Genomic DNA, 15,222 nt, shown 5'->3' with positions numbered 1-15,222 from the left:
TTTCACAAAAGTCAACAAAAAGTTAATTTGCTGTAATTTTATATTGAATTGCAATTAATCGACATGAGCAGTTCGAAGAAACGGGTTAAAAGTGATCAAATACCCAAGCCAATAACCATCAAGAAGGAGAAATCTGAGGAGGATCGCACACTTCAGCCCATTTCCCATTACATCGATGACCGCCTCGAGCTGGTCAAACAAATTTTTGGCACACTGAAGCCAAAGACGATTATGAATCTGGCGCCAGAGTTTCTTAAGGTAGAATGACAAAAACAAATTAAGAGCAGTTATAAAGCGTAATCGCTTGCAGGAAACCAGCTTGGATGAAATCGAGGAACTCTGCCTAAACGAGCTGCTTTGCATATCGACCAAACGACTAAAGTCGATTATTGCCGACACGCGTTGTCCCACCGATACGGAAAGCTCAGAGGACTCGGACGTGGAGCACAAGGATGGTAAGGAAAGACTCCATTCTTAATACGCCTGTACTCAGATCGATGCCATTGCAGAACACATCTCGCTGGAGGAGATTTCGTCGGACAGCGATATTGGTGGCAATGAGTCACGGCGAGGTAAGTCCATGCACATATACTACACGCCACCACAATCCCGGTTAGGAATATCATTTAAAACTTCATTATATACATTTAATTTTGATGTATCATAAGAAATGTTATCTGTACAACTGCACGTCATGAATTAATCTGCACACGGACTCATGTGCCATATTTGAATTTCTCGCAATTGAACACCGGTGCCACGTAAAAGGCGCGTAAGATGCAGACATCTTCGCCGACGCCTAATACAATATTTTCGTCGTCCTCTTTGCCCACCTCCAAGGTGACAACAAAATCGCCCACCTCTAGGCAGCCCTTGCGACGCATATAATCCACCCCAAACTCAATGGGGCTATAGTTGCACTCATTGAGATCGGGCGTATATAGAACGGGATGCGTATTGCGCCTCAAATGCAGCGCACGGGCCAAATCGAATTTGCATTTAATTGTATGTTCATCGTCATCATTGTTGAGCGGCATCATCATATAGACCGGGCAATAGATTTCCGAGCGCGCCAGCGCAACACTCGCATTCTCACACTTGGTGAACACAAATATCGCCTGACACTCGATCGTGGCAATTGTTCGAATGATAAAGTTAACAATCGTCTGATAGGAGGTCAGTATACTCTTGACCTGCTGCTGTGTCTGGACTACACCCACGCGATAGTCACGAATGGGCATAAGCTTTTTCACAATCAGGGGATACTTGTTGCACCACGGACTCTTCTGCATGTGTATGGTGTCGATTTTCCAGAGGAACTCGTGCAGCTCGAAGCGCTTGAAGTCGTTGCAACGCTCCAGCGGCACAGTGCCAATGACGGGCTTTTTCTGGCAGTGCGCAATGGGCAGGGCATCCTCCATGATGTAGTTGTACACGCAGCAGTTCACATTGAACATGTCCGGTATCCAGATGTAGTCCAACAGCTTGATAATGCCAAGCAGATCCAGCATATTGTTGCGCACATACTCAAAGTCAATGCAGCCAATGAGCTTCATATCAAAGTCCGACATAATGGCCGTGCGGACAGCGCGCAGAAACGACTTGCAGCGAATCTTGGGCAGCACCACAAAGTTGGCTTTAAGCGCTGTGGCCGTTTGCAGGTCGGACAAGAATAGATCTGGGTACACTTCCGGTTGCAGGGCATGACACTGGCGCGGCAGCTCAATGAAATCGTACGAGGTCAGCAGACCCGCATCGATGATCAGAACGGCCAGCGCCTCGTTCAGCGTCTTGACCACACGACAACGCACCTCGCGTCCAATTAGCAGCACATCATTCAGCCGTATTGAGCTGAGGTACGCACGTAGATTGATGACGTAGACAATCTCACGGAAGCCAGCGTAGCGATAGGCCGGATTTGTGGTCAGCGTGACCACAGAGCCGCGTGCCAGCATTGTGGTGCAGTTGTTCCGTAAGCGACCCACACGACAACAGTCGCCATTTATCTCTACGGCCAGGCCCGTGGCTGTTCTTAGCTCGCGCTCGTCCGCATGTGCGGCTATGGCGATGTTTAGCGTTTCCAGTATGGTGGCCAGTTCTTCTGGCTTAAAGGCCACCATGTCCACGTGGAATGTGTAGGTGCCGTGCTCCAGCATGCGCCGCAGCTCATCGTGTGTAGTCTCCATGACCACTTTGGCCAGCAGGCCAATGTGATAGTAGCGACGCCTCCTACGCTTACGGGCATGCTTCTCGTGCGCGTCGCAAGCAGCCTTAAATTCGCGTAGTCTTTGCTCCAAGTCCTTTTGCCCATTGAGACGTACCGTAAACTTTTCGGGATCTACTTCACCTTCGAGCTGTTGTTCTCCCTCCTCCGTGTTCGTCATGCTCACATTGTCTCCTTCATCCGTCGCAGCCATGGCGTGCAGTCAATTTGAATTATAACTGAATGCTTTTGCTTAAATTTGAAAATTTTTACAGCTAAGAAATTGCGGAAATCAAGCGCTAAAAGAGCCGATAAAACCAATGAAAATAAGGAACGTAAGTTGAAAAAAATACAAAGCAAATACTGAATGGAAGCAACTGCCTACTATAACTGATGCTATATACTTAAACCTTTCTATGTCTCTATAAACTCCATAAACCAGCGGATGGACAGATCAGTGTTCTGGAGCTGCTCGAGCTGCAGGCACGGGCGCGCGCCATTCGCTCCCAGCTGGCCATGGAACCCATTACAAAGATCGAGGTGAAGTCAGATGACGATGAGCAGATGTCGAAGAAGCAGCCAGACAAGGAGCGGCGCAGTCACAAGAGCACCAGTGCGAGCAAGCGAAAGTCCAGCGAGTTAGCCAACAAGGAGCAGCCACAGGCACAAACCAATGGCAGCACTTCAAAACAGGCCGCAGCTCCACCGAAGAAGATCAAGCTAAAGCGCAACTATCGCATCTCAACCAAGTCGCCGGAAAAGGAGGATAAGCCAAAGCCCGAGCCCGTTCAGGAACAGCACAAGTCGCGTTCGGCTTCGCCGGATGTAATACCCATACCAGCGGAGCCGGAAACACTGCTCATAAGTGACAGCACCGATGATGAAGGCAAACAGCCGGACAAGCAGCAGACGGAGGCAACAGCAACGAAAGCTGAGGTGCAGCCGGCGTCTGTAGCCGCCCCACAGCCAGCCCCAGCTGAGGAAAGCGAGCCCGAAGAGGGAGAGGTGAGAGAGGAAAGCGAAAATGAAACTGAAACTCAGCCCGCAGCCAAGGTCGAGCAGGGGCAGGAGCCGGCAGCAGCATTGGAAGCTGACAAAGAAGTATCAGTGGCAACTGATGAGGCTTCAATCGAAAATGCAGCCCCAGCTGAAGAAGTGCCGGCACCCACTATAGAGTCCAATGAGCCAGTGACTGAGCCAGAGCGGCCGCTGAGCACGTCCGTCGTAGACGATGAGGATCAGAACGATGATATCATTTCCATAGGCGGTGATCTGGAACTGATTGAGGAGCTGGCCAAGGTGGAAGAAGAACCAGCTGTTAAGGTCAAGAGCGAGGCGCCCGAAAAACTCGTCGAGCCGGATGAGGAGGACAACGATGTAATATCGCTGAACACCAGCGACGATGATCACGAGAAACTACAGGAAGCCAACTCGGAGGTAATAGCCAGAAGCCTTTAAATATGTATCGCATCTTAAACTAAAAACATTTAAAATTTGTGAACAGTCCTGGCGCACACGCTACCTGAAGAGTTCCAAGGTTAGCCAGGTGCTGGCTGCCTCGCGGCTGGGCAAACGCGTGCGTGATAAAATCAAGAAATCGAATCGCGACCAAAAGCGCAACGACTCCAAGGAAGCCGGCGATGAGAAGACCTCACAGCAGCAGCAGCAGACGCAGCAGCAACAACAGCAACAATTCACGTCTAAGCATGAGGATGGTTCCATGGAGCAATACCAGGAGCTCTTACAGCACCGACCAGCACGAAAAAGTTCCAACGGCAGCAAGGGCGACAAATAAACGACTCGCAGCGATTTGTTATTGAAAAGTCGCTTAGTCGAATATTGCCGGGAGGCAAAATTATATAGCATATAAAAAAATAAACTCACATAAAATAGGTACCAAGCGAACGCACAGAAAATTTGAATATTTCGTGTTAAGCGCATATTTGATTTTCCTCATGTATACCCTGTAAACAAAAATTGTCAAAGTGGTCATGATAGCTGTGCGCTCGTCGTACAACAAATGCTTGATCTAATGTTCGCTCTAGGGTATGCAATATGCTATCAAGAACAGATCTGTATTTATAAATCTTAGGGTATTCGCAGCGTCTCTTTGCAAACTAAAATTCTTTATAAATAACGACAGCAGTTATTTCACAAGAATAAGTTACTAAAGCATTTGTAAAATAAATGTATGGCATATATCAAATTGTATTTGTATTAAGCTAACTCTAAACCAGGGTATCTCGCGGTCGTGCACTCTCCACTCTGTTTTTTAGATTTGTTTATAGTTTAAAAGCAATGCGAAAACTATGCCTTGTCATTTCCGTCGTTCATTTGGGCCCCCCAACAAAAAATTATAGAAACTTTTGCGGAGGCGCCTTTAACGAGCCGCACGCTAAGCGCAGGCTACGCATACGCATTTGTATTTGTATTTGTGGCAAGGATTGGAGGATTGGAGGATTGGTTCAAAAATCATTACCCAATTTGTGGGCTGGGTTTTTTGCATTTGAAGTTAACCCAGTTTGGCCTTTGTCAAAGAACTTGACTTGGCATCAAGTTGTGCGGCTTACTTTAACCACCCTCGCTTGCTCGGGGGGTGGGAGGCACAATATCATAATGTATGTGTGTTTGTGTGTGCGTGTGTGGCGAGCGTGTTGCACCATAAACGATGATTGTTTTATCAGAGACTGCGATATGTTGATAAAGTATATTAAAAAACTGTGGAGTGGCCAAGACAAATAACTCTCTCTGAGAGTCGTTGCGACAGCGCATGTCCTCAGCGCTGAGGGTGTCGCACTCGCCTACATTTCATGTGTATGTGTGTGAGTGTGTGTTGTGTGTGTGTGTGTGCCTGCGAATCCATCAAGTGGGCGCGCTATATAACTATGTACATATAGACATGTGAGTAGCTAATGCCAGTTGCAGCTCAATATTGCATGAATCTATGCAAAAGCTGACAGCAGGCAATGAAGTAGGCTAAAAAAATACCTTATAAATATTTTAAAATGATAGGGTAGCACATGTTTTTGGCCAGCACACGCCTACTGTAGCGCAACGCCCCCGCAACGAAAGTAAACAAAATAGCAACAGAGCGCCGCTTACCCATTCGAGTGGTGGTTGGGGGTTGGGGATGTTGGTGGTGTTAGTGGTGCTGCTGCTGCTGCTGGTGGTGGTTTTTTTTTTGTGTTCTCCATTAAACTCTCTCGTGCACTGGCTGCGCTCTCTCTTGCTCTCTCTCCCTCTCTCTCTCTGTGGCTGTGTGGGAGTTTGTGCATCCTTTTGGGCAATATGCGGCGACAGGCTGTCAAACGGAAAAGCTGAAAAAACCCAAAATTCAGTCTACAGAAAACGCGTACGTGGTGCAGAAGTAGCCGCGCGTGGCCACCACAACGGCGTGCTAGACTTGTCGGTATGATAAATAAGTGAAACGCCCTGTACAAGTTCTGTAAGTTTCAACAACAGCAACAACAACAACAACAGGAAGCAACAGCCAAGCCAAATACGAATATAAAAAATATCAAATAAAGGCCCATCTCAGTGACCAATAAATGTGTTTAAATAAAAACGTGTCGCAGGATTTGAATTAGCCAAATGACACTTTCAAAGTGCTGGGCCAAGCAAGTGCATAACTTAAGAATATCAAGTGCTTTCTTATGTAAACAAAAACAAACAAATAAATAATAATAAATAAATAAAAAGCAAAAACAACGTTAAATGCTGCTAATTTTGATATACGCCAAATTATTTTTGTTTAACATAATGCCGTTCACAATCCCGATCAGATCAGATACAAAACTCGTTACGTTGCGCGTTTATTTTCATATAAGCTTACACGTAGGATTAAGGTGCGCTCTCTGACTAGAGACATTGTGAGTTCCAGCCAAAGCCTACAAAACAAAAACCCTATCACTATAAATATAACGAGAACTGCAGTCACAAAATATATCCAAAATATGCGCTATACAAATTTGCTTGCTTCAAATTGAATTGAACTTTACAATATTTAACAAACCAAATGCACATTGGCAAACATTTTAAACAAAATTTAACAAAAATTGGCTTTTTTAATTGGCAACAACAAAGAACTGTATTGCTTGATGCTTTCCTTAGATATAATACAAGTGCCGTTAATTTCTAGTTGAAAATTGACTATAAAAATCAAATTGAAATTGGCCTAAAATGGTTTGAGGAAATTAACGCACAATATAACCAATATAATCAAAAGTAGATATATACATATATAGCTATATATAGCCCCTCAAATGTAACCAAAACATATTGCATGCATTTAGGCTAACAGCTGGAGATTAAATCCCTGAAATAGTCGCCTTTAAACTGGAAAACTCAGATAGAATCCCTGAAACCTGTGCTTAACATTATATTGTATGTAAAGGAAAAACTAATTATTTCATTAACTCTTGAAATAGCGTCAATTTTCTATCTCACTTTGGGCATTTAGGTGGAATGTAGAATATAAATATATATTCATAGTTAGCAACAATTGGGCTGCCCTTGGGTTCTTTAGTCTTTGGGTTTGACCGAATTCTATGCTGGTTTTATCTTTTGAAGCGTCCTGCTTTGCCTTAAACAAATGCAACAACCTTCTCATTCATTAGTAGGAAAGTCGTTTTAAAAGGTTTCGTGGCCATAAATTCATATCCTTTTGCTTTTGTAGCTATCTACTTTTAGGCGCTCTAATGCACATCGTGCTTTGACATTGCCATGACGCGCTTACACACAAGCACACACACACATACACACATGTGTGAATTTATGAAATTTAATTGGCCTAATAAATTTAGTGTGCTTGCTTTTTTTAATACCCTATAGCCATAAAAGCGACTCAAGCGGGTATCATAAGGTTGTTAAGGCGCAGACATAACTTTATTGGCCTATTGTATGTATTTAGCTGGGATGAAGTTTTTTGGGCAATTTTTATATTGATTTAAACTTTAAGCGCAGCAGCAGCACGTAAAAGTAAACACCTCGTATTCACCTTGCTTTTCATTTCTCTTTATATTTACACACACAATTCGCCCATGATTTGTGCAGGGTATTCTCCAGTCTGTCACTCTTGTTCGGAGCTTCTGTTTTATTAAACAAAACACACACACATATACTCACTCACACACACTCACAGACACACATCACAGCCAAAAACGCATACGGCTGATATATATGTCATAAACTTTTATTAATAATGAAAATTGTACTAAAATTGGTGGGGCAATTTATTAAAAAGTCTCATTAGCTGACTGTCACACACACACACACACACACACACACGCAAGCATGCACGATGCGACGCGCGTTTTATCGCGCATTACGCATACGCCACGAGGGCCCTACGGGTGCTAATAACGTAAAAGTAATAATATTATTATGAACGACGCACACTAAAAAAAAAAAAAACAAAACAAAAAAAAAGAGGCAGCCAGCGAAAAATCGCGATAAAGTAAAATTTCGATATGGACATTATTATAGCACCCCCGCAACCCGCAACCCCCTAAAATGGGGGTGGCTGCCATAATAACTTCGCTGTGAGATTAAGTATTTTTAATGCGAACGCCAATAAAAATATAAAAATTTCAACGATAAGCCCGATAAGATCGAAATCAATTTTATTATAATGCATATACATATGCTCGCATATATATATATATATATATATATATATATTATGCGACTGATAAACACTCGGGCATTCGTTTATAGCATGTGCTGTTGAAGCATTCATTTTGTTGATTTTCATTTTATTTTTGTGGCGCTCTCTTCTCAAAGTCAAAATCAATAAATTTTCCACAATATTTTTCCGCCACATTCTCGTTGGCGTTATTTAGTTGCCTTTGGCTCTGACGCTGGACTCGGCGCCGTCGCTTGGCTCATTATTAATATTTTTACATTTTGTACGCCTTTTGATATTTCGCTTAGCATAGACGAAGGCGCCAGGCAGCCAACTCCATGCCCGCTCTTGCCCCCCCTCCCCTCTCGACCACTAGACGGCTGCTTAAGTGTTTTTCTATTATGGCCTGCCCATTTCCCATTTCCCCAGTGCCTTTTACCCAATGCCCACCAATATTATATTTGCTTTTAAATATTTTGATATACAGCACAGTTGAGGCTTATAACTCGGCTCAGGCACCCACACAGACGCCCGTGGGCAGGTAGCCCAGTGGGACCTGGCGGCCGAGATAGTTATAGCAAAGTATCTAATAAAGAAATGTATGAAAGACATATCATGGCACACAATTAATATGACTAGCTGCTTTCTTATTGCTTCATTTGACTAGCTGCTTTCTTATTGCTTCATATGACAGAAGTGCTGCTGAGGGAACTACTTTTAGCATGCCTTTCAATAACGACAACAAATTGTTGCCTTATTTGCTTTATAAGCGAAAGGCAGGCGGTAAGTGGTGCCTTTTTCATGCATTTGTGTCCAACTGGGTGCTCAAGCAAACATACTTCAACCAGCAGCAGCAGAGCTGGCAGGCATTTTCTCATAAAAATTTCGTACTCGAATAAGACGAAGTAGCTGCGCACACACACATTCAAATACACACACACGCTCACAGATACACTGACAGAGAAGCAAAAAGTAACCCGCAGGCATTTGGGATAGCTTAGCGGGAGCGGGTTGGCGAGGGGGAGGCGAAGACGGTCGCAAAACTTTGAGGCAGCAGCATGGCCAGAAAAATGAATGTAAAGGATGTGCCATGGGTGACCGGGGGACGAAGCCGTGTGTAACTGGAAAATAATATTTTCTGTTTTTTTTTTTTTCGTTTGCCTCTTTCCCAACTACTTTTGTGCCGTAGCATGTAATTCCCTTTTTGTTCTCCTTCTTCTGCTGCTGCTGCTTTCTTTGGGTTTCTTTTGAGTGTCAGAAATGGAAAAGAAAATAATTTGATGGTTTCATAAAGTCGCTGCATGCCGGCTGCGGGAGGGGGAGGGGCGTAAGTGTAAGTGTGTGTGCGTGTGTGTGTGCGTTTGTGATAAAATTGCAAACTTCCCCTCGCTGCTTGTGTGTGTGTGTATGTGTCGCCTGTGTGAATGCGAGGACCAAAGCGTAGCAGCAAAAATTTATGGAATTCTTTTTTGTTTTGTTGCTGTTGCTGCTTATTTTTCGTATAGTTTGTGAAAATTTCTGCGATAGATTTCACTTGTGCGCTCGAAAGTATTTGCTGCATACTTTTGGGGGGTGGCTGGTTGCCTTGCCCTGCCTTGCCCGCCCAACTGCCCGCCCGCCAGCCTGTGCGCGAGATAACGATGCCGATGACGATAATGACGATCGCTGGTTTCTCCCCCGCGGCCCTCCCCTTACCCACACACACACACACATTGCTTGGTTCGGTCAGATACACTTGCATTATTATAAAAATGATTATTATTTGTGCCGCCCTTGCCCAAAATAGCCAGCACACATACACACACACTCACACATGCACGTACACCCACACGCGAATGGCTTGTGTGTATACACACTTATGTACACACACACTGTGCTTGTCCTTGTCTCTGTGCAAGTGTGTGTGTGTTTCATTATTAATTTTTCTTGTATTTTTTCCACATTTTTCGTATTTTTATTTTATCTTGCCCTCACATACACACACACACACACACACACACACACACACACACACAGCAACACATACGTACATTCTAGCGCTCAGGGGATGGAACACACACACACACTCACTCATTTTAGTTTATTGTACAAATAATATTTGATAGAAAAAATTTAGTGCATGAACGGGATGGAAATATGTAGTTGTTCCCATTGGCTTTCCCTTTCGATTCGCTTTAGCTTTAGTTCGAAGGGCACAGCAAATATGCTGGGAAATTAATTTTTCACTCTGTCCGCTATTCGCCAGGCGAGAGATGCCAAAGTAAAAATGAGAAAAAATATGTATAAAAATTTAACTTAACAGGGCAAAGTCGAATACTAAATAATTGCCTGTGTTACTGAACGAGTGCATGTGTGTGTGTGTGATAGAGAGTGTGTGTGTGCGTGTGTGTGTGTGTGTGGATGTTGTTGTTGCCAACGTACCTTCATTAGTTTCTAATGAGATTTCTTGCTAATGAGCACGCCAAGCAGAAAATGTTGGAAATTCAGCTACCAAGTCAACTGTAAAGGACATTGAACATTCATTTGTTAGGGTGTTCTATTTCGGTTTATGTACTTGTATTTCTCGACAGACCGACGGGCTGTGCGCTGTCCGTAACGCCCACGTTTCTCGCTTAATCTGAAAATAATAGTAAGCACTTCAACGGAACACACGCGTCGTATAACATTTTCAAATTATACGGTTTTTGATTCCTATTCTAATATGACCCATGCTGGACCCTGGTTCGAATCCAAGGTCTGTGTATGAATGCTTTATGCGCCATCGTAGCCAGTGCTACTTCAAGAGTTGAGTTAATGGGCCTTAAAATGATAAATTTAATAACTAAAATAATTACCCGGCGTTGCCCGGTTTTCAAATAAGACGATTTGCGTGTATTCTAATATTCAGCTGAAAAAGTAGGACCAAAATCCAAATCCAAGGTGCATGAATGCTGTCTTAGCCAAAAGCTGGTATAGCTTGTGCTACTTTAAGTTTAAAGTTAAGCTAATGGCTTCTAAAATTATAAATAACTAGAAAAAATTACCCCGCATTGCCCGGGAGATTCAATAATAATATAGCAGTTGTTGGCAAACTTCGCTTATTGATGAAGTTCTAGACTTAAAATACCAAAACGAATGCATCAGTCACTCAACAAGCACCAGAACTCCATCAATAATAACAACCGCAACTCGCTGTACTCTGAAATCAATTTGTCGCACACACATTATGAGCCGCACAACCAAAACCTCCTCCGCACATCACAAAACCCAAAAATGCATCAGCACTTTGCAGGCCAGCTGGTGGTGGGTTTTGAGCCACCAAAAGTAATTTCAATTTGATTTTCAACAAAATATTAATTGCATATGGCCAGGCTGGGCGGGGGTGTCATATAAAGTATGCCATATGCGCGTCGGGGCCATAAGCATGGTCATGGGCATATATCAATCATGGGCGCGTCAAAAGGTGCACGCACACACGGGGACCTAGAACTATTTCAATTGGTAACTACCCAATGAAAATAAAAACCAGGTGGGCGTACATTTGCATGTGTGTTAGGGGCGTTTACAGCGGTTCAGTTGGGTTTTAAATTCTTTAATGATTGTTTGCTGCCGGGCAACTATCAGGGCGGTTGACAGTTGTCACCCGGTTGGAAGCTATAATTACGTGTGGGCAAAGCTTTCGAGTTGGACCTTTGTTTACATTTCGAGTGCACACGTGTAGTGTCCAGCAACAGACATGCGCCTACTAGCGCTTGACCCAATATCATGGCCAGCCAACCAACCGACCGACTGGCTGACCTCCCTAGCTCCCCTCCCAGCCCCACTCAAATGCCTATTGTGTGTGCGTGTATGCGAAAGCGAAAGTGCCGGCATCGGCTATACCGAATCCGATGGCAACCGCAACGTCACACTGGCGCCGGACACACGGACATGCCGACATGTGAAAAGTGAAAGTCAATAGCAAACCTTGACCATTGGACGTGGCCAGACAACTGGGACGCAGCTCCGCGCTCCATGCTCTAACTTGACTCTGGCCAATGGGTTTCCAATGCTGTTGCTGCTGCCGCTGCTGCTGCTGTTGGGCTATTTTGTGCGCCTGGTTCGTTCAACCGGCGACTTCGACTTTCACGCACACAAACACACACACACACATGCGCTCCATATGACTCCACACAGAGCCGGTGGCGAGAGCGCGTGCGAGAGAGCAGCGCGCTATGGGATCGGGTGGGGGGCAGGCAACAGCCACCATGTGTTGGCCAACAGTGCGCATGTCCAGAAACTGAAACCAGTGCGAGCATTGGACATGGCAGGACAACAGATAGAGAGGCAAACAGGACGACAAATGGACAGACATGGAGGCCGAGATGAACCTGGCAAGTCACTTTCACTTTTCCGTCGTGCTGTCATGTGCCTGACGGAGAGCGGGAGGTGGGCACGATTGTTGTTGGAGCAAAGGGGTGGTGTGGCCAACGCACACACACACACACACACACACACACACACATGAGAGAGACACACATGGGCCCACATCGACGAGCATCCTGTAAAGTCAAAATCAATCTATCAGTGCGTAAGAAAAAACCAAAACCTTGCCTTTGATATGTCAGGGCATACATTTTGGATCAAATTTGCGAAGGTGAAGCAAAATCAGATCAAGTCAAGCCAACTAATTTAGCTGTCATTCGTTTGAGTCAAAAGACCTGCCAAGCTTATTATTTAGATTAAAGTCCCAAAAATATGTGATGTGAATCTTTGGGATACATGGACTATTTCTATAATATAGGTTAGTTCTCGCTAGATGAGTTGCTTAAGGGATGGAGTTATCTTTGGAGCTACTTCGGGCTAATACAGTCCTTTGAATCTGACGCTTGATGATGAATGAATGTTGTGCGATGTCGTAGCTGAAGAGCATAGTTAGAGCTCTTTTTATAATAAGTATGGGATAAAAGTACAGGGTATTAATCTCATTGTCTTATCCTATTTAATTCATTAGGCCGACGAGCTAAGTTGATCTAGCCTTTGTCTCACTGTCCTTCCCTGTAAGCCCGTGGGTTCTGGACAAAAGATTATATGATATATGATATTATACACAGATATCGAATGTTTCACATTTTTAATACATCCTTTAATTCCCCTCTAAATTATAAAGTACACCTCATTTTTAGTCTTGTTCTACGTTCCAGTTCCGCTAAGTTCCTTAAACGAACAGCTCATTTAAATTTGTTAGCTTATAATTCACCATAATTGACTCGTGTTACATCTATGTAAGCCCATGCCAAAGACAGTGGAAAGAGTCTTTATATACCCTGTCCTTGCCCATACCCTTTCAGTTCAGGTACACATAATCTTTTTAGCACCCTGCTCAACCATCGAAAAAAGTAAAACCCACAGCTTAAAGATCTATTCAATTGGCTGCTACCACAGAAATTTGATTACAGATTTTGCTACCCCTGTTCTTAAGAACTACCAAAACAAGACGGCAATTATTCAAGTCCACATTTAAGTGAGATGTGTGCTCGACAAGATTACGCATAATAATGGGGCGCGGCAATTGCTTCAATCAGCTGCATTTCCAATTTATAGACTCACAAGAACTACATAAATGGGACTTGTCAAATGCACTCACTTTCCAGATATGAATACAATGAATACACAAGAATTGAGTGCTGCAAAACGAGCGACTCAAGAATATGAGAAATACCATAACAAGTTCTAAGGGCGAACCCAACGAAAAGTCGCGACAAAGTCACAAATGTTGAATACATTAGAATAACAAAAATGGAACTGTGACAACGATAGCAACAACTACAACAACAACAACAACAACAACTACTGCAACAACAACAACAGAACAGTAGCTGGAAAAACAAATTGAAAAACTATCGAACAATGATAAATTGGCACGAGCAGGAAAAAAAGTCAACATAACGCGAGTGATTGTCCATGTGTGTGTGTGCATGTGTGTGTGTGTATGTGTGTATATGTGTGTGTGGTGGTTAGTGAAAAGTTGAAAAAAGGGGCGGAGCAATAATGGTTTTCCGAGCAGCGACGCTCAGTTGTCGCGTTGTGTTGCTGTTGTTTTTTTTTTTAAGGGAAATTATTTGATTTTTGATATTTTGGGGTGTTTTATTGAGGTTTTTTGGGTGCAAAGCATGGGGAAAAAATTCTGTGGGTAGCTAGCTGCCTGTCTCTGTGTGTGTGTGTGTGTGTAGGGAAAACTATTAAATGTGCTGCGGGGTGTGCATTGATACATTTCCATGCATTTGTGTGTGTGTGTGTGTGATTTTAGTATCAATTTTGTTTGCTGTTTTGATTTTGCGCTTGTAACTGCGATTTGACAGTTCTTTTTTCTTTGATTTTTTGTTGTGTTCGCCGTTTCTGCTGCGTCATGCGGCAGTTGAAAACGAGCGAGCCACTTGGCAGGACACGAGCAGCAGCAGCGAAGTGCGCATGCGCCAGCGACTCGACAAACTGAGCGCGAACTTAACGAAAGTGCAAGTGAACGAAACGTGTAACGGTAGTTGAACGAAATTTCGCAAAAAACGCAAAGACAGAAACTGAAAAGCTTCGCTTAAAGCTTTGGCCAAACTTAAAGAAATTGAGCTTTTACTCCGTTAATAAATTAATGAGTACGTGTTGTAAAGTGAGCTTAAGCTCTCATGCTATATATAGATAAATGTTAAGTGTTGTAAAGTGAGCTCAAGCTCTAGATAACGGTTAAGTTTGCTAATTAGACGCGATTTGCTGGGGCTCATAGTTCAGTATCAGTTTGATATATGTATGGCCCAGTACCAGACCTGTTTACACTCGGCTGCTGCCCATTTTCATTTAAGTTGACGAAGAGCTGGCAAAAAAAAAAAAGAAATCAAATAAAATAACATCAAACTACCTTAGGCTTTATAAAAATCCCAACCACAGTCAGTCACCCACACACACACACGCACACTAACACATACACACACACACACACATTCTGGCAGGCATTTTCGCTTAACTCCTCAAAGTACCAAAGTGGGCGTAGTGCAGGGGAGGGGTGGGGGTCGGTTGGCGGGTTGCGGGGGGTTTTTGCCTTCATTGCTGAAATTGTATAAAAGCAAAGTCAACAACAGCAACAACATCTACGAGAGAACCAATTTCCAACCATGGAAACTTAATTTATGTCTGCAGCATAGTTGAGAATATTTTTCTTCTGCCTGCCTTCGCGTTGAGAAAATAGGGAAAAAAATTATTTTTCTTCGCTTACAATTTTTTTTTTTTTTTTTGGGTTTATTTCGACATTTTTGCCTTTGCCGTTGCCTTTGCCTTGGCCCCTTGCCGCACACGGTTGCCAGTGGCAGCCTGTTCTGTGCCTGTTCGTCTGCCCCTGCCACACGCTCTGGCCGCACCGCCTCCCATTTTTTTTTTGGGGCCGTCTTCG

At 43.7% G+C, this 15,222-nt stretch overlaps 2 protein-coding genes and 1 long non-coding RNA gene across 5 annotated transcripts; 1 reads left to right on the top strand and 2 right to left on the bottom strand.

The window, feature by feature from the left end:
• Position 1: 1 nt before the first annotated feature.
• LOC115770933 (enolase-phosphatase E1) lies at positions 2 to 4,384 on the top strand. The gene is made up of 6 exons (XM_030716394.1): positions 2 to 258; positions 311 to 455; positions 510 to 572; positions 2,479 to 2,538; positions 2,646 to 3,640; positions 3,708 to 4,384. The coding sequence occupies exons 1-6, from the start codon at positions 64 to 66 to the stop codon at positions 3,996 to 3,998; spliced, it is 1,749 nt and encodes a 582-aa protein (XP_030572254.1). The 5' UTR covers positions 2 to 63; the 3' UTR covers positions 3,999 to 4,384.
• Positions 652 to 2,560, bottom strand: LOC115770944. The gene has a single exon (XM_030716406.1). It carries the CDS (start codon positions 2,415 to 2,417, stop codon positions 717 to 719), a length of 1,701 nt encoding a protein of 566 aa, XP_030572266.1. The 5' UTR covers positions 2,418 to 2,560; the 3' UTR covers positions 652 to 716.
• A 5,420-nt stretch (positions 4,385 to 9,804) lies between the features above and the next one.
• Positions 9,805 to 10,834, bottom strand: LOC115771156. 3 transcript variants are annotated; one of them, XR_004018920.1, is made up of 3 exons: positions 10,661 to 10,834; positions 10,248 to 10,325; positions 9,805 to 10,060 (listed from the first exon to the last, which is right to left on the bottom strand). It is a non-coding gene; the product is annotated as an uncharacterized LOC115771156 (long non-coding RNA). The 3 variants fall into 3 exon arrangements; XR_004018918.1 differs by lacking the exon at positions 10,661 to 10,834 and adding an exon at positions 10,381 to 10,633; XR_004018919.1 differs by lacking the exon at positions 10,661 to 10,834 and adding an exon at positions 10,399 to 10,630.
• Between the last annotated feature and the right edge of the window lie 4,388 nt (positions 10,835 to 15,222).

This window comes from Drosophila novamexicana, unplaced genomic scaffold (genome assembly GCF_003285875.2).
Source record: "Drosophila novamexicana strain 15010-1031.04,08,12 unplaced genomic scaffold, DnovRS2.1 tig00000024-arrow-pilon, whole genome shotgun sequence".
NCBI lineage: Eukaryota > Metazoa > Arthropoda > Insecta > Diptera > Drosophilidae > Drosophila > Drosophila novamexicana.
This window is presented reverse-complemented; position numbering and strand designations above follow the sequence as displayed.

Bases quoted from the DNA above. Each gene is read 5' to 3' on its own strand.
- LOC115770944 (XM_030716406.1), bottom strand. From the start codon at position 2,417: ATGGCTGCGACGGATGAAGGAGACAATGTGAGCATGACGAACACGGAG.
- LOC115770933 (XM_030716394.1), top strand. From the start codon at position 64: ATGAGCAGTTCGAAGAAACGGGTTAAAAGTGATCAAATACCCAAGCCA. The intron at 259-310 runs GTAGAATGACAA...AATCGCTTGCAG, and splicing joins TGGCGCCAGAGTTTCTTAAG to GAAACCAGCTTGGATGAAAT. The intron at 2,539-2,645 runs GTAAGTTGAAAA...TCCATAAACCAG, and splicing joins AACCAATGAAAATAAGGAAC to CGGATGGACAGATCAGTGTT.